General features: G+C 42.1%; 1 protein-coding gene across 1 annotated transcript; it reads left to right on the forward strand.

Moving 5' to 3' along the window:
- The first annotated feature begins 2,664 nt into the window (after positions 1-2,664).
- poc1bl (POC1 centriolar protein homolog B (Chlamydomonas), like) lies at positions 2,665-17,578 on the forward strand. Its single transcript, XM_041053251.1, has 11 exons — positions 2,665-2,820; positions 5,901-6,352; positions 8,662-8,831; positions 10,489-10,678; positions 10,817-11,002; positions 11,094-11,211; positions 12,702-12,878; positions 14,136-14,267; positions 15,171-15,281; positions 16,559-16,711; positions 16,814-17,578. The coding sequence occupies exons 2-11, from the start codon at positions 5,967-5,969 to the stop codon at positions 16,943-16,945; spliced, it is 1,755 nt and encodes a 584-aa protein (XP_040909185.1). The 5' UTR covers positions 2,665-2,820; positions 5,901-5,966; the 3' UTR covers positions 16,946-17,578.
- Positions 17,579-19,165: the final 1,587 nt, after the last annotated feature.

Consider the following 19,165-nt stretch of genomic DNA (forward strand, 5'->3'; position numbering starts at 1 on the left):
AAAAGAGGAATGGATGTTTCACCTATCTTTACTATTTCATCTGTTACCTTATATTGCAGGAAAGAAGAGATGAAGACAGAGTATGGGAGACTCAGGACAAAGAGCAGGATACAATTTTGCTAGTCAGTTTGGGTCCATATTGGCTCCATAGGGATTTAACCACCAAGCTGTCTGAGGCAAATATCCCTAACTGTATTAGCTCAGTTCTGGGACCAGCTTGAGTTTAAATGTTCTTTCCATTTAAGTGGTAAGTCTAAGTCATTACACCTATGTGAAGTGTAAGTAAATGGGATGTATTTTATGCAGTCACTAGATGGCGCGCTTTGCTTGAACTGTTCCATTTGATCCTGCTGCCTATGGCACCAGGTCAAATACTGACTGATGCTGTACTTGAAATCCGCTTCACTCACGTTCTTCAAATCTGTCAAATGAGAGAGATCTCAATCATAAGCTCTGCAGCCGCTGAGTAGAGTCCAAAAGCAGATTATCATAAAGGACAACGATAGGCTTAGTCAGTCTCAGACCAACAAATCAAGAGCCTCCACAGACCTATTTAAAAGAGCCAAAAACACTAGTATTGCTCTGGATTCCAATAAAACCTCTTAAGAAAAAGGTGGCCTTTTTCTTAGTGCAACTTAGTGGGACAAAGATTTTTTTAATTTTAACAAATGGTTCACTGGGATTACCTTTTGGCCATAACAGAGAGGTAGTACAAAAACTGTCGCTTTGAATCCATAATCTGCTGTTCCTTCATGATGGGAAAAATAAAAAGTAACACTTGAATCTTAACTGATTAAATGAGTTTTGCCATTAATTCAGGAATGAGGTACATGCTGCATCTGTAAACTAATTAATAGTTTGAACTGGGGAAAGGTTGAAACGCAAGACCTGTACAAGAGCCCTCCTTGTCGCTGTGAAAGCCCCAGATCCCTATCACAGAAATGGGACCTTTTTCAGTTCCGGATGAGAGCACATCAGCCTCACAGAAAGGGGTGTCAATTGGTTTCAACTGGGGAGACGAAAAAGAAGAGGCAAGGAGAAGGAAAAAGAGGGAGAAATAAAAGACACTGGCAAGTTACCAAGTGGTGCAGGTGCCTGCCTAACAACAGGCTGCACTAGCACATTGCACACTCTAGGCAAGTGTGGTCCAGCCTGAGCGTGACCTACAGACTATGGGAAAACAAACCAAGACTATTATGGCAAACCCACAGAGGGAAGGGCTGTTTGTGAGAGTGTGAGTGCGTGTGTGTGTGGCACATTGTCCATTCATGCAGTGGACGAATAGATCCTTTCAGCATTTGCGTGAACATCAAGACAGGATTTAAGACACTTTGTGAATTTAAATTTTGTCAGATCTATCCCGAGCTCCAGTAAAGCTATTTGGTTTAACCGCACGCCATAAATCATTCATTCAGAGAGCTTAAAACTGTGAAACTCATCCAAACATGCCTCATCCAAAAACCAAGTCTGTAGTCTGAAAAAAAAGAAAAAAAGAAAACAGATGCCTCGTGCTTAATATGTCTGATGTATCACACAAATCAATCTCTTGAATTAAACTGAAATCCTTATATAAAGCTTTTGATCCTGATGAAGGTGATCCCGGCTACAATATCTAGAACTGTGTCTACTGAATTAAATGTTTCTGATGTGTTGCAATGTCAGATCATGAGATATTCTCATATCTCTCCCTATATATATAGATATAGATATATAGATATAGATATGGGGAGATAAACACTTGGGTGTTTATTGTACACGTGATTTTGTTGAATTATGTTGGATATGCTGATAATAACATACCCGTGAGACGTACAAACAGTGTCACTCATACAGAGGAAAGGTCACTCAGCTCATGTTGACAGTTCGTAAATATGCCACAGACGAGGCAGTGCATTAGTGCATAAGTAGCTTTATAATTTCACAAACTGGTCCTTTTAAAAAAAAAAAAAAAAAAGAATATATAAACCTCTGTCAATAAAAGATCGAACTTAAAATAAATTTGAAGGGCACACTTGATCTGGGTCACACATGATCTGAAGCGACAATCTATAAATCAAACGAGACGAGAGCAACTCAGGTGCTCGTTTTCAAGCACAAGTCACATGGACAATCTGAATATTTCAGTATTATTGCAGTTTCTGTTCACTTTAAACTTATCCAAAACTCACGTCTGTAAGTTTTCCGCTTCCACCGCTACACTTTGAAGATAAAGTTAGCCCTCAGTAATTCGGGGCAGAGTACAGTCACTGACTGAACCAACGATTAAACCCAGCTACAGAACCAATTATCATATTATAGCTAGAGGCTAAACGCACGGGAGGCAAATTACAGCTAACAAGCTAGCAGAGAGGACAGCGTCAAGCTACCTGGAGAGCACCGCTAACAACACCGGAAGTAAGGCACGATTAAGTATTTCTACTTTTTTGTATGGGGACGTTAGTTTGAGGAAACTGAGAGAAAGTCCAAGATCATTTTTTTTGTGTGAAAGACTTTAAAAACTCACACTGCTTATAAGTACCGATAATTACTTATTGCATATTAAGCATTTTCATTATTTTGTGTTGTTGTAGTACCTTGTAGCGTCCGTCAAAGGTTAAGGGTGCCACTGTCGTGCTTTCATTAAGAAAAGTTTTACCGGAACCACTTCAGTTTTTTTGTGGTCGCCTTGACGCAAGTCAGAAGCCCAGCGTGGAGGAGAGGATGTGGGTACGCTGACATCTGCCAGCCAGAGGTTTTAGGAGAAGACGACCGCAGTCAGTCTGACAAACAACGGCCCCAGCAACCCCGAAGAAAGTCCGAGACATGTAACTTTTTCTGAAGGTAAACTCTTTTTTTCCCACACAAACAAGTTAACTTCATTTCTTCTTCTTTTTTTTGAGAGGACTGTTGTTTTGCAACTGTCAAGCCACCCTACGTTATGTTCAAAGTGTTATTTTCCTGTCAGCGATGTCGATCACTTAATTTGCATTGTCGACTTCCTTGCGTGTCTACCGCTGAAGTAACACGGTTATTCGGCGCGATGGCTTGACAAGGAAGCAAACACCGACTGGAAAATTAACGAAAGGTCACCGCTTCACTCCTGATAGTCGTTTGTCGGAGGCGCTTTTTGTGAAGTTGAGATTTGTTATTACTCCCCCGAGTCACTGCTGCGTTAATCCGCAAATTTAAGGCGACGTTCATTGAGAGATCGGCTCGAGCTTTCACCCTCTCTGCTGACTGCTGGACAAATTATGATCCTAACACTGATTTAGTTTGACAGACGTGGAGACCTGTTGCTGAACTGTGTGGATTGACTGCAGTCAGACCCGTGACAGACAATCACTGCTCTCAGTCTCTCTTTGAATCCTCTTTCCTCCTCAACCCGACAGCACACCACCGAAAAGATTATTTCCTCAAGATAAAAGTTACACCAGCAGACAGGTCGTAGAGAGCCATAGGCTGACATGTCATTCAGTGGAAATATAGAAGACACTTGGTTTTACTTTTGCTTTCAATCGAGGCATCTTTTTTTTTTTTTGGCATCCTCACTGTTTAAGTGAAGCGAGGAGAGAGAGACGCAGCATTTGTCAAAGCTTTTCTGTTTTACAGCACATTTCAAGTCTCTGTCCAACTTTCAAATTAAATCTTTCATCACTCATCCCAGCCTGGCTCCTTTAAAACACTTGTTGTCAGTGTTGTATACACAGATTGTAATCACTAAAGAGCTGTTTGCATTGTTGAGAGGAGTCACTGATCCCGTCTTATGGGTCTTTTACAAACAGAAAAGGACTAACTGCTTTGCTTCTTCTGTACAACCCGTTCCACTGGTTCTTGCTGGATACCACACGTTACAGCTATTTAGCTGTTTGTCCTTCTCTCCCCTGATGAGGAAATGAGCCATGTGTTCTAATGCAGGGCAGACTGTTCATTCCAGGCTAACCATGGAGAGCAATGGGGTTTCTCTCCTGTGCCACACAGTAAACCTCAGTGCTGACATCTGAGAATCAAATGACTCCAACATCAATCCTAGTTTGTTTCCTCTGCATGATTGTATAAATAAATCATTGAGCCATCGCTCTCTCTCTCTCTTTAAAATCTTGTTAGGGTGACGGGGTGAAACACGCACTACAGATTTCAGCTTTGGAAGCAAATGCAAATCTTATCCCTAATCTCCTTATTTTTATTTTTTTTTTTTTTTGGGGGGGAGTTTTCGTTTGCTCAAGAAGTGGAGAAGGATTTAAGCTGCATCTTAGCCCTCTGTCCCCTCCTGCTCTTTCCAAACAGCTCCCTAGTAAGGCTATCAGATTCAGAGAGAGTGGAAGGTGCGATGAACAGTCAATAAAAGGGGGTTTTGTCTGCAAGCGTCTCCATTTTGTAACCTCAGGACTCCCTTCTCCTCTGGCCAGGGCCCAGGCTGGAGTGAAAGGGCTGTGCTGCTGCCTTGAAAGACTCACAGAGGAAATTGAGTTCCCTCTGACTTTGAACCATAGATGCGTAGACTCTCACACAAAACCCTCATGCAGTTTTCTGTTTCATGTTACAACATTTTCTCAGAAGCAAAGTTAAATTGTTCCCATGATTAATCTTTTTTTTTTGCAGAAATAGGAAATAACTATCACTACGCCCTGGTATGACGAAGGAGAAGAACTGGCTGTGTGTGTGTCAGTATTGCTGCTAAACCTGTGTGGGACTGGCTGGCGTTACTGTAAATGGCACACTGCTTTAATATTAATGCAACACAATTATGTGATTACATTCATTTCACTGTAAACATAGCTAAGTGCCCTGTTTTTACCACAGCCCTCTTTCGGATTCTGGCATGCTGGGCTGATCTGTCAGTCGTGAACATCTAAATTGCTTTCCTCATGAATCTATAAATCTAGGCTAATCCTATTTTTAAGTTCACAAAAAAGGGATCTGTCCCGGTGCAAATATTCCACCTCAGTTTTGGGGCAAAATCTATTTTTGGCTCAATGGAAGAGAATGGAAGTCCTTAAATGAGGAACCCTTTAAAAAAAAAGCCAGATTCTTTATCTAACTGTAAACCAAAGGCTTGCTGAATTATTTTTGTTTTTTTTAATGCATGTAAGCTTTGATGTAAAGGGCTGGGCGAGCTGCGTAACACAAAACTGATATATTCCATTGTGTCATTATATGTCAGGAAAATTGGAGAAGCTTGACCGAAAATGTGATTCATCAAATCAGATTCTTCCAGAAAAGATTTTAGCTGTGGCTAAAAAAACAAAAAAACAACAACAATCTGATATGAGCTTCTGCACGCAAGATTTCAGGCGTGCAAGATTTTTCTAACCGCACAAACCTCACATGACATGTAACAATGGGCAGCATCACAGTACAATGATATGGCTAAAACTCTCATTTAACATTCACTGTGGTGCACTGTGACTATAACTGCACTGTTGTAATGAAGTGCATCAGGTTAACACATCTCTCATTGGAGTGCATCACAGCCTCAATTTCTTCAGCACATTACTGTGCTGTAAGCCATAATTTAGCCTCCATCTTTGCAATTTGAATTTAATGAGCATCTTAATGCAGCCCCGAGCAAGCGATTATATTTATGATGTCGGTGTTGATTACTTGTGGTCTGATCTATTGGAGCGGTGGCCTCAGGGCAATTGTGAATTTAGCGTCCAGCTCTTTCTTTCTTGGGTGTTAGTGTTTAGGTGAAAAACTTCACTGTGTGAATAAAATTTACTTGATCAAACGTCATTCTAAAGGGGAGAACTCTGTTACTGGAGTTCACTCTTGTCAGTGGTAGTTGCTCGGTGCCACAGGTGGATTTTTTTTTTCTTGTAATGCAGACACTTGTGCTCTCTGTTTTGTGTTTCTGAAATGCCATTTAAAAACATTAATAATCATATTTCTGTTATGTCTGTGTCTCTTTTTCTGTTCTCCAGAGATTTGTGTCCTGTAGGGCACCCCGAAGCTCAGCCAGTCACGGTGCCTCCGCCGGGCTTTCCGTCATGAGGGGGCGTTGCTCTCGAAAATTGGGCGTGCTGGCCAAGGCTGGCTTCCTGCTGTGGCTGCTGTGGCTGGGCTACCTTTTGTTAGCACGCTCCTCTTTCCCGTCCTCTTCCTCTGTAGAGGAGGACGATGAGGACCACGAACTTCGGGCGAGACAGCTCTCCATAGAGGAGAGCGGGGCTGATGGGCAGCTGGCTAGGCCTCTCTACACTAAGCCACCACCAGACAACAGCGCGCCAGGAGAGTGGGGTCGAGCCACACATCTCAACCTCAGTCCTGAGGAAAAGAAACAGGAGCAAGACACTGTAGAGCGCTACGCTATCAATATCTATGTCAGTGACAAGATTTCCCTCCATCGGCATATACAGGACCACAGGATGAATGAGTGAGTAGAGCAAAACGACATCCCAAAAAAGAATGACCCATTAGTCACTTACTGACTAATGGGCTGTGATAGCCAGTTGACTAAAATTGTTTTCCAGCAAATCACCATTTTGTTTTTTTTTTTATTGCTTGTTATTTTCTTTGAGCTTCCAGCCAAAACATATATGTATCTCTGGCCCTGAACACGGCATGGAGCTGATAGCTGTGCCGCAGCTGTGTCAGGGATAAATTACTCAATAGAGATTAAGTTGAGCTCTTTACTGGAATCAGTTATCCACTGACAGTTAGAGACAAAGCTGAAGGCCCTCATAATGCATTTCAGGGTTTACTGAAGCTGGTGTAAGCAGCTCTCTGCCTGAATGGATTTATTCCTTCCGGAGTTGTTGTCCACAGCTCAGCCTGTGATGAAACACAGAGTATGATGTCTTTTATTAGTAGTTTTTCCTTATCCCTTGCTGGCTCCCAACCTAATGAAATCCAGATGTGGGATCCATCAGTGTGGTGGGAACCACCATTTGATTTTGTAAAGACCGTATGTTTTGTTTTGTGTGGCCTGGAGTATACCAGTGAAGCACAGATTCTCTTTAGCAGTGGATTCATGATTACACGTGAGTGTAGCCTGTAGAACATTTAACATGCCACACTAAGTTCTCTTAAGCTGACTTCAAGCTGCTGACAACAGAAAAATGAATGTCATAGGTCACGAAAGTGAAACTGGAGGAAAACATTTTACCAGCGAGATGCTTCCAGAGATGGACTGATAAGATGCTTTTTGATCTTCTCGCTGGGATGAGGAATCTGCCTGGAAGGTGGAAAGTCAAACCCTGTGCTCCTTCAAAGATAACTTTCAGAGCCTGCACCGTGATATCGTTATCAGGCTGCAGCATAATAGTAATCAGTGCTTTTAAAACACTCCCTCCCCTGTATAGTACAGCAACATTCTTGAAGTGCAAAAGCTTTTTTTCCCCCTCGCCTGCTACCTGTTAGTGTTTTAGTGACTGGCTGTGAACCTGACATTAGTGGTAATAGAGACTGCATGTCCTTTATTGTCTGTCTCCTCACAGCACAGGCCACACTGGTGGTCTGTGCTATTTTTGCATGAACCGATCTTATCCACAGACTTGTTGCGTGGATAATATTTTGGCCAATTTTGGTACAAGTTTTTTTTCTAGCTATACACATGCAGCTGTGGTGCGACTGGCAGTCATCCAGCGTAGAACTGGCAGTCAGTCATTACGGGCTGTTATACATGAAGTGAGATTTGTGAGACAGATATCAGTGAATGGATGGTGAATGTCTCTTCCTGTTGTCAGACTGTCCCCGGTGCACAGGTGTTTCTGTTTGGCTTAAAGCCAAGCAACAATGTAAGCAAATGTGTTATGTCCTCCCAGGCTAATTTATTTTAAGGTGGTGTGTGTGTGTGTGTGTGTGTGTGTGTGTGTGTGTGTGTGTGTGTGTGTGTGTGTGTGTGTGTGTGTGTGTGTGTGTGTGGGATTACGTGCTTGTTGCAGTTCTGCACCTACTCCATAATTACATCAGTTGCCTCATGGGAGCAGGTTTTGTGGCAGAGTCACTTTGGACTCCCCTCTCCGTCGTGAAAGTGCCGCAGCGCTGTAAACACGGTGCTTCTGAAGGAGAGGAAAATGGCTGATTTGAACTGGTCGTGGCTAAAGCAAGGACGTAGTACATTTGTTCTGATCTGAACTGCACTTCCAGCAGTGTCATAGTTGTGATTTGAGCCTCGAGAGACAAAATTACCAGAAGTCATTCATCCTGTGCCAGTGGTTACGCTCTCACAGAGTTGTGCAACACTGATTCACAGAAATACACCTCATAAACAAAAATGTTTCCTTTTTTCTCTTTTCATTTTTCCCTCTCTCTCTCTCTCTGCTCTCTTTTGTTCTCTTTCCATCAAGTTATTAGTTTCCATTTTTTCAGCTTTTCATCCAGTTTTTCCCAACCTCTCTCTTCTGCTCTTTCCGTCTGTTTGCCCTTGTTTCTGTAGTTTCTCCCAGAGCGCTGCTGTGGTATGTAGCTCGTTGGTGTGATACCCTCCCTACCCCCAACCATATTTCTGCTGCTCCTTATTGTTTTAATGACTGCCATCTGGATTAGGACCAGACACCTCCTCTTGCCGCAGTATTTGCCGAAGTCTCTCTGGCCGTATGCAGAAATAGTCTTTGCCGGTCTTCCGGCATTTAGGGAGTTACATTTTTTGTTTCATAAATATGTACTCCACATGTATACATCTGCTTATGTCAACTCTGTCTCTCCCTGCACTTCACCCACACACACACAAACACACTTTAGATGTCGAAGTAAGAAGTTTGACTACCGGCGTTTACCCACCACCTCTGTGATCATAGCCTTCTACAACGAGGCCTGGTCCACCCTGTTGAGGACTATTCACAGCGTGCTGGAGACCACGCCTGCCATCCTGCTGAGGGAGATCATCCTCATCGATGACTACAGTGACCGAGGTCTGACACTCAACATTTACTGATAAATAAACAAATGTCTTTTTTTTTTTTTTTTTTGGTCTGTAAAAATAAAACTGAGAAAAAAAAAGTCTTTCAAGCTCAAAAACAAAGAGGAGTTGGCCTAGTTTAGTGAAGTGAACAAACCGAACCTCGGCTGAGCTTTGATTTTGTCACTTTGACAACGTACAAGGGAACAAGTCAAGCAGGACTCTGCTATATATAGAAAAAAGATGCTATCTATGGACCAGTGAATAGATAATGCCTCTGGATGTATTCTGAGAGCAATTAGGAAAACATCCTAAGGAACAAGTCAGGACACATTCCTTTAATGGTGGAATAAAGTGTAGAGTTACTGCAGGGCACACCGAAAAGGGTTGGCTTTTCATATTGTCATTTTTTTTTAAAAGGTTATGAAAATAAATGGATTTTTGGTAAAAATGCTATAAATATTATTAGAAGTGAGCCAGTTCTTGGCAAGGCAGTTGCAGTTTATTTTTCTTGTTGCCTGTTGGGCTCTGCTCTAGCCTCTGCTTGTCTCACTCTGTGTGCTTTTGTATCTATGTAAATTTGTGGTTTTGATAGGATAAGATAACACTTTATTGATCCCTGGAGGCGACATTTGGGCTGTGATAGCAGCCTCCAATTTCCAGGATGTTATTTATTTAAATTCCATATCATTCTTTAGCCTTAAGTGTTGCTGCACAGTCAGCAATCTTAATGATACTTTGAAAGTTTGAAATTTAGTAAGGAAGTTCATCCTTGTCCTTGGGAACAGCAAAGTGTGACAGAAGTCTCAGCTCAAACGTCCACTTACTATCTTCCTCTGAGCTTTCTACTGCATCTCACAGTTTCCATCAGCGAATGGAAATGTCAGCTGATTTCTGCAGACCATGGCTGAACTCTGAGAATGATACTACTTGGTCTCAGAAACTGGATATAGGAGCAGCTTGAAGTCTGTTTGCCTTAATGGAATTAGTATTCGGTCCCAGCTCGTCTGGTCCGTGTATGTAGGAGACATTACACCATAATGATGACTTCAGCGAGCACCGAGCTGCCATGACATCGTTTCCTCTCGTCTGACCACCCTTACCAAATGGAATGCTAGAAATGCCATTCCCCAACCAGAACGGTTACTGCAGACAGTCAGCGACTGGATGACTGACAGTTTTCTCTTATGTTTCCAAGCTGGTTGAACAGGGTCTAGCACACCAAGCCTCGTTTTTTTTTGTCCATTGTCCTCTTCCCATAAAAGGTTTGTTAATGCAACTTGTGCAGTTGGAGTTTAGATAACTGTGAAACGAATTTATAAGTAGGAATTCATTCAGCAGCAAAGGTTTTATGGTGAGCAAGTGGTTAAACCTGCATGAATCCATATTTTAGTACTGAATCAAATCAGTCAACTCACGTTTATTAAAAAAAAAGGGTGGCAGTATTTACGAAATCATAGAACTTTTAATCAACTCTGTAGCCTTTGAGCCTCTTTTAACTAAATGTTTCGGTTTTGCAGCTTTAAATTAACTGTTTTGAGTTAAGTCAATTACCCACTGACTATTAAAGGAGCTTTAAGCGATTAAAGGAGAGTTACATGTAGAAAGAGGATGTAACAAAGCTTTAATGTTACAAATGATAATTGTGTGTGTGTGTTATAAAAAAATAGGCTACTTGAAATCCCAGCTAGCTGACTACATCAGTAATCTGAAGCGTGTGCGGCTCATCCAGACCAACAAAAGAGAAGGGCTGGTCCGGGCACGTCTCATTGGCGCCACCTATGCTACTGGCGATGTATTGACATTTCTCGATTGCCACTGTGAGTGCGTCCCTGGCTGGATCGAGCCTCTGCTAGAAAGGTGGGTTGACCAAATTAGATGAATAAGAACATCAAATCTGAACGGGAAGCAATACAAAATGCTAAAGCAGAGTTTAATTTTTGTCTTTTCTCTTCTCTCCCTACTCTCTGCTTGTTATTGGCCGTGCTTTGTGTTTAGGATCGGTGAGAACGCCAGTACCATTGTGTGCCCTGTGATTGACACTATCGACTGGAACACTTTTGAGTTTTACATGCAAACAGATGAGCCAATGATCGGGGGGTTTGACTGGAGACTCACCTTTCAGTGGCACTCGGTCCCTGAAGTGGAACGCAAGAGGCGCAAGTCTCGCATTGACCCCATCAGGTGACAGTTTGATACCTCACAAGGTCTACTCACATGGAAGATCACTTTAGCACACTGGCACGTGACCTTGTTTTTCTTGTATTTCTTCCAGATCTCCTACAATGGCAGGCGGATTATTTGCTGTGAGCAAGGCCTACTTTGAGTACCTGGGCACATATGACATGGGCATGGAGGTGTGGGGAGGAGAAAACCTGGAGCTCTCCTTCAGGGTGAGTTCAGTTTTCCTTCAGTGAGTGAGGAGCACAGAGAGACCAGTGTGTGGCTTTTAAAAAATGTTGGGGAAGAGTGACTAATCCAACTAAAGATTTACCAGAAAGTCTCTTACTCACAGAACACCCATTTACTCAGCTAATTTTTTGTTTTTTGTTTTTTACTGTGATAAAAAGTAGACAGAAAGATCATTGAATCGAGGTTGATTGGCATCTCATTACCAAGGGAATTTTTTGTTCACAGTGTATGCCCCTGATCATTTGATTCATCCTTCTTACAGCGAACAGTCAGTGAGTAGCTGGTGTGAGAGACACACACATGACAGTGTCAGATCACAGTCGACACCACGGCATGTGAAACTCCACCCTGATATTGGCTGATGATACCTTGTTGTGACACTGGTGTCGCTTTTCACTTGTTTGCGTCAATCAAATTGGCAGAGATTTTAGGCTAAGTGCGAGTTTGCAGCAGGAGCCTGCGAAGGTAGGCAACGTAAATGGCGTGTGCATGATTTATAGTGCGTATGTGGTTGCAGGGTGAGGACAAATGGATTGTTCCCCTGAGTGATCTGTTATGCACGTGGAAATAAAAATACCTCTCACTGGGACTTTTTTTTCCCATAAATAATTTATGTTTAGTGAATTGGTTTCAGTCTGTTCCTGGAGTACCCAAAAAGTATGGTGGGGAGTAAAATGCCTGGTGAATGAAGATGGAAGCGACTGTCATGAAATAGCTGTTTGGCTGTGGATATATGATAATGATTTTTGCCTTGTGTAATTGGAACGCAGCTCAGCCAAGTATTAAGAAATACCTTATTAAAAACGTTTCATTCTTTAAGGGTGTTGTTTGTTTCTTTTTGATTTCCCATGGTGAAAGATCAAGCAATTATACAATGCAAATTGATACCATAAATCAGCCGTATGCAGTCGCATGACTCGGTTTGAAGTGGGGTGAATTTAACGGTGAGACTGATGGCGAGCTTTGTTCATCATTCGAAGAGGATTTTTAGCGCCAGCATCAGTCGCCACAAAAATTATCATTTTGTTTGAATTAAGATTTGTATCCTCCTTCAAGGAAGGATTTAGGCCTCTATGGGTATGGACAAAAATAGAATAATTTAATATGTGCACAAGGACTTATTCCCAGACGGACTTATTGCTAATAACTCTCATTTGCTGATTTGAAAACGCCACTATTTGCAGCCTATAAATAATCTACTAGTTTATTGGCAGGTAAGTCATACTTGAAGGACAGACACAGTCATAAATGCCAGCAGGAAATTTAAGTGCCAAAGTTCACCAGTTGTAGCACATCAGCTCAACCTGTGGTGTATAACTGACCATGTTTCAGGTTAATGATAAACATATCTGTGCAATTATATACAGTGTATGTATATGTGTGTGTGTGTATATATATATATATATATATATATATAAAATGAGGTCAAAGAAATCTCACTCTTGGTGTGTCATGTGTTCAACCCCCTCAGGTGTGGCAGTGTGGGGGCAGCCTGGAGATTCACCCCTGCTCTCATGTGGGCCACGTGTTCCCTAAAAAGGCCCCTTATGCACGTCCCAACTTCCTCCAGAATACTGTACGAGCCGCAGAGGTTTGGATGGACTCTTATAAACAACACTTCTACAACAGGAATCCCCCGGCCAGAAAGGTAGGACACTTACAAATTAGAGCAACAAAGATTTAAAAACATGTTGCCGTGGTGCTGACCTTAGAATCATACATTCAGCAGGCACTGAGCTCTGTCTTACACGGCCTGTTACAGGTTTGTTTTTCATTCAACTGTAGCCGTGCAGTGATGCCATGTTCCACCCTGCAGCACCATGTTAATGTGCAACAAAGGAGCTGCTTACATTTGATGTTAGATTTAGATGTTTCATATGATATGATTCACCTGTCAAGGTGTCGGCCTACGATGAAACACTGCCCGTGTGACTGGGTCAGGCTTGCGTGTGTGTGAGGGCGCGCACGATGGTGCGTGTGGTACGTGTGCCGTGCCTCTCAGGTTCTGAGTATTGAGCACCATCAAAAATTCATGTATCTCAGTTTCACCTATCTGAAAAAAAAAGTACATTATTAATGTCGGGGATCTTTGATCAAACAATAAATTACCTGGTCAGGGGGAGATTGAACACAGCACTACCAGACCAGATCACAGGCTCCAAATCCACAAGGCTGTTATCATGATATGTTTTAACAGACTGCAGAGCTAGAGACAGCAATATTGATTTGGACTAGTACATAATTCTTTTTCATTAAGTACTTTCACTGTGAATATTGAACACCCAGCATTAATTTTTAACACATTTTTATATCCTCGATTTGGAAACTTACTGTGAAATGGTTCAACTGCATAAAGAGTTTTTCACAAAGGATTAAAAAGTGATTCCAATTGTACTTTTATTAATTTGTTTGATTATTTGAGAAACTGCATTCCTCCATTGTTTATCCCAGCGACATTTTCTATTCATTCTGATTGAGGTAGACTGACTGGAGCACTAAGTATGTGACTGTATCTGTGAGACCCTGTACTTACATTCAGGTGTAAGGTGTGCGAAGGATCTGGACTTTGAGTTGTTTAAGGCGGAGTTCCTCACCTCAGCAAACACAGATATCTAAAACACAGTAGGCGTGATCAATCCAAACCCGACGAGTTAGATTTTGTGGCGATGACATAGTCACATGTGTAGGATTTAGCCGACATAACCAGGATGTGAATATTTACTTTTATGGTGTGACTGTTTAGTTTAAGGTGTTTCAGATACATAAGAAAATGCCACGTGTATGCCATGTGTATGTGTAAAGTTAAAACTTGGAGATGAAGTGACGTTGTCATGTGGCTGAGGTGCATCTGTTTTCACCCACAACTCCCGAAAGATGGCTCATATACTATGTGCTTATTTTACAGGAAAGCTATGGGGATATCTCTGAGCGGCTGCTGCTGAGGGAGAAGCTGAAGTGCAACAGCTTTGACTGGTACCTGAAGAACATCTACCCCGACCTACATGTACCTGAGGACAGGGAGGGCTGGCACGGGGCTGTGAGTGTCCCATATGCGTATCTGAATTCCATTATTTAATAATATGAAACTGCAGAATCAGTGTTTTACTTACTCTGATCATAGCTCTTAGGCTGGTTTACACCTAGAGGCTGAAGTCACAAGGATATGGCATTGCAGTCATGTCTGTCTCCCTTAATTCCTTCTATTTTGAGCCTGAACCTGAGTGTGAAGCAGGGGCATGATATGGGGAAAATCCTGCTGGAAGCGATAAAGCTGGACTAAGACAAACAAAGGCTTTGAAACCCATTTGGACTGGGCTCAAGACCATTATAGTCAGAGACACCTGGTGGAGTATTTCACCCACCACGATGTCTTAACACAAAAAAAAAATCCCCCAAACATCCCCTAGGCCTTAACATCCAAAAATCCACCACCTTGTCGTGCTGCCACTTGTCTCCCATTGACAGCTGTGAAATCACATATGGTATATGTAACAAAGGTATTGTCCAAAAATCTGGATCTGGAATGGTACTACTGTCTAAAATTTGAATGCACGCCTACAGTACAGGCCCACACTGGTATTACCTGAAAATATGGCATATTCCAGGTAGAAATATTGGCGTATCGATACGAAAGCAGGAGTTTAAAAAAAGTTTTAAAAAAAGGTTATCTATTTGATATTGATTGCTTAATAGGTGTGTGTTGATGTGGAAAATAAGCAAACCGCAGGCAAAAGTCTGCTTTTGTTTCGAGATGATATTTTGGAGACTGTCATTTAATCAGAGGACTTAATCTACCAGCTGCAGTGGTGCTGTTCTGTATGTGACCTTACAGTCTGACCTGCCTGTACAGCATAAAACCAACCGAGGGAAACTTCTTAAGACAATCAATATAGTACAGTACTTAAATTTTTATTGATATTTATTGCTCTCCTCTTTCCAGGTGCGTAGCTCAGGGATACATTCAGAGTGTCTGGACTACAACGCTCCAGATCACAGTCCCACAGGTGCCCACCTTTCTCTGTTTGGCTGCCATGGCCAGGGAGGCAACCAGGTATATTAGGCATTTCACACCCCGTTTATTCTGTCTTTGTCCATCTCTCTCCGTCTCTCTCATTCACGTATTCTCTCTTGTCACAATCTCACAACCTCTCTTGGCCCTGTGGGAGATGTATCTTAAAATGTCAGCGCTTTCCGCTAACCCCTAAAACGAGCTGCCACAGTTGATTCACACCAGAAAATTGCTCTCAGCTGGTGTGTCCAGCCTGACTTGAATGTAATAAAAGTGGAAAAACTACATTTGGCATCGCATCCACATATACTCGAAAATGTCGCACAATCGAATCACAGGTGCTTTTAAACTGAACACCTGCCAGCTCCGGTGATGGATGGTTTTGCAAGCGGCAGATTATTTGTCTGCGAGGATGTAAATTTAATGTTGGAGTCAGTCAATAGGCAGAGCTCCTTTCTGTGAATCTCCAACCTGCTTGATATCTCTGATTACCCCACTGATACACCGCATCAGGTGTCACAAAAAGCACCATGTGTGACTGAAAATCAATGTTTGAATGGCTCCCCGCTGAAACAAAAACCTCAGGGCCCTTCACCGCCTCCCTCCTGCTCCCCCTTCCCTGGCCCACATAAGAACCACGTTCCATTTAAAAGATACATGAGCCTTGCTGGCAGAATGAATGGCACAGCCTGGGTAAATAAGTTTGAAGCCAGACACAGGGGCCCCGAGTGAGTCTTTTATTAGAAACGGCCATTATGGGCCCCGATGCACCTGAAAGATGTATGAGATGTGAAGAGAAGGATGGGGAGGTATGAAGATTGATTACCTGACCCTCCGTTTAACGGGCAGCCGAGGGATTGTTGCTATCTTTTGTCCCAACGGGCCGGGATGTTGAAATGACACCGGAGAGGGGGGAGAGTTGGGTTTGTGTTCGCGCCTGCTTGATTGAGAGGGCCAAGGCCCCATCTTTATTGATGAGATCCCTCGATACACATGCAGACACGCCATGCAACGGTGGCCTATGCAGGACCTGATCCCACAGGCGAGGACGAGAGAAACATCCTGTAATCCGAGTAGAAAAACAAACCACGTCAAACTGGTCTATTGTTCTTGCTGAAAAGCTTTCTGAATAAGGAGAGATTAAGGTAGAAAGAAAGATGTATTGAAAGAACTGGAAAGGAGCCCGAACAGTGTGTTACAGTCTCTACTGCTTCTCCAGTTGGGTTGCTTTCCAAAGAAATTTTTGAATACAAACTTTTTTTTAATATATGTATATACAGAGCAAATAGCTACATAACCATGCCTTTCTTCTGCTCCAGTACTTTGAATACACATCTCAGAAGGAGATCCGTTTCAACTCGGTGACGGAGCTGTGTGCCGAAGTGCTCGAAGGACAGACCTCCATCGGGATGAGGCACTGTCCTCGTGACGGGGAGCTCAAACCTCCCAGTATCGTCTGGGAGTTCAGGAAGGTGAGGGGCGCGCACACACGCACGCATGCACGCACACACACACAAAAACACTTCTCACTCAAGCACAAACCTAATCTACATTCCCCCCCAAAACCCTTTCAGGACGGGACCATCTACCATCCTCATTCAGACATGTGTGTGACAGCCTACCGCACGCCGGAGGGCCGCACAGACACCCAGATGAGACGGTGCGTCCCGGGAGACAAAACCCAGCAGTGGAAGTTTGAGTGGTAGAAGGAGAAAGAGAAGAAAGTAGCAGGAAACCTCAAGTGACCTTCTTTGACCAGAGTGCAATTACTACAGTGGATGTCTTCTCCGCTGCTCCCAATTCTCTAGCTCTCCATGTCTGCACTCCTTTTGAATGGGAATGACGAGCAAATAAAAAGGTGGTGAAAAGTCACTTTAAGCCAATGATTCACCCAATTCAGAGCTTTTATGTCCGCGTGAATGACCGAATAAGTGCAGATTGTGGCCGAGTGAATGAGAATTTCAAGGTGAGGATTATTTGGTTTTTTTTTTTAAGGAGACCAGCTGAACTTGAGACTTTTACTTTTTGTGTTGCTTTCATCCAAGTGCCTCTGCAACCAAACTGGAGCCCAGCGCAAAACCTTAAGTGTCATTATTGTCACGTGTTCTTGCAAACACATCGAAAGTAGTGAAAACTGGTTTGACTGTCCAGCACACAAAGAAGTGCCTGTCAGAGAGATTTAAAGACAAAGCATTTCCTCGAGGACTAGATGCAAAATCATGCTGCACTACAGAACGTTACCTTACTGTGCAATTAATATTAATTATTATTGTTCAATCTTCCTGCTTGTTTCTTTACTTGTCAAAAAAAAAAAACTGTTTAAAGATGGGCTGCTCTAAGAAGCCATGCCAGGAATGTAAGGTCAGCTGCATTTTGCCCCAAACCAGCTACATCCTGACATGCTCCATCATGTGAGAGGAAAAACAGGGAGCGTGCGCTGTGGTCATACTAGACTGCTTCTCTATTCTCTTTCCTGTGGAGCAGGTTTCATGGTAGAAAGCTGCCTGAACAAGACTTGAAGCATTCATTAAGCATTTGCACTAAGTGCAGTTTGCCCCACAGGGCTTAGTGAGTTGACAGGAATGTTGTAATCTATTCTTTCCTGTTGTGTAAAATTAAGAATATCCCCTAAACTCATCTGTCACTGTGCCTTTGAAAGGTTGTCATCCTCAGAAGAACTTGTCTGTGCTGAAATGAAATGTGCCAGTGGATGTCAAATGTTTTTAGAGCATTTTCAGTGCTGAAATGTAAAACAGCACTGGCTTCATGCACTTGATTCTTAATTTTGTTTAGCCCCCCCAAAAAAAAGCCTTAAAGGGAGCGCCTGTTTAAATTAATCTTTAAGCTTGGCTGTGCCAGAATGTTTTGTTTAGACTCCTGTGTGTAAACTGTACTTGAAATGGCATCAAAAACACTTGTTTTTTTTTTTTTCATTATTTTCCACTGAGGACCCCCATCAGTGTTTTTACTGGGATGTAAGGGCAAAGAAATGCAGTTTAACTGTTGTTAAAATATTTTTTTGACTGTATTTGCCTAAGACTGCTTATCACTGAGCAACATTTGGTCTCTGTGGTCCTTTGAGTTCATGCATGTAAGATATTCAAACTAGTCAGTGGATACAGAAGGTAAACATACAAGATGGCTCCTGTTTTGTGTTACCTTTGTAAATATATTGTTTGAAATAAGGGACCAGAAGGGGACAGTGCTAATGTAAAGCACCTCTAGAACTACTGATAGCATAATGCAAAAGGGATAATGATGAGGATTACTTGATATGAAGAAGAGGGTGAAATGGGATGGATGATTCAAAAAAGATTAAAGCTGTTGGGATGGTTGAAAGAATAAAAAACTAACCACAAATGCACTTTTGTCATCTTTTTTTTATGTCGTCTCTACACACTCAACATATTGTACAGTTAAACTGTCAGAAATAGGAGAGCAAAATATATTTATTTATTTGGCTTTTCTTCAAATAAGTAATTCAAGGTAAAAGCAAAAATAAAAAATATAAGCTGGTACTTTTTATGTTAATTGTGCCAAAATCTGAGCTATAACATGACACAAATTTGTAAATTTACTCATGACTGATTTTTACTGAAAAGCTGCTACTGCCATAATCCTCACTTTCTATTCCATTCAGACATGGATAACAGCATTCTCAGTTATTTGGCACCACCTACTGGTAGGAAAGCAAATAACATTAACTAATAATAGTCCACAAAAACAGACTGACTCAGCTTGGTAAAAGTGACAATATGGTGGAAACTGCAGAGTCTAAACAGTATGAGGAAAATCTTAAAAGTTTAAGCCTGGCTGCATTTTGTCCACATAGATGTTTGTGTGTCTATGGACTCAAAGAACGATTAATTAACTTGTTGGTGTTCATCAGATAATAAATAAATTATTTACCATTGTAGCCATGTCAT

Source organism: Toxotes jaculatrix, chromosome 13 (genome assembly GCF_017976425.1).
Source record: "Toxotes jaculatrix isolate fToxJac2 chromosome 13, fToxJac2.pri, whole genome shotgun sequence".
Taxonomy (NCBI): Eukaryota; Metazoa; Chordata; class Actinopteri; family Toxotidae; genus Toxotes; species Toxotes jaculatrix.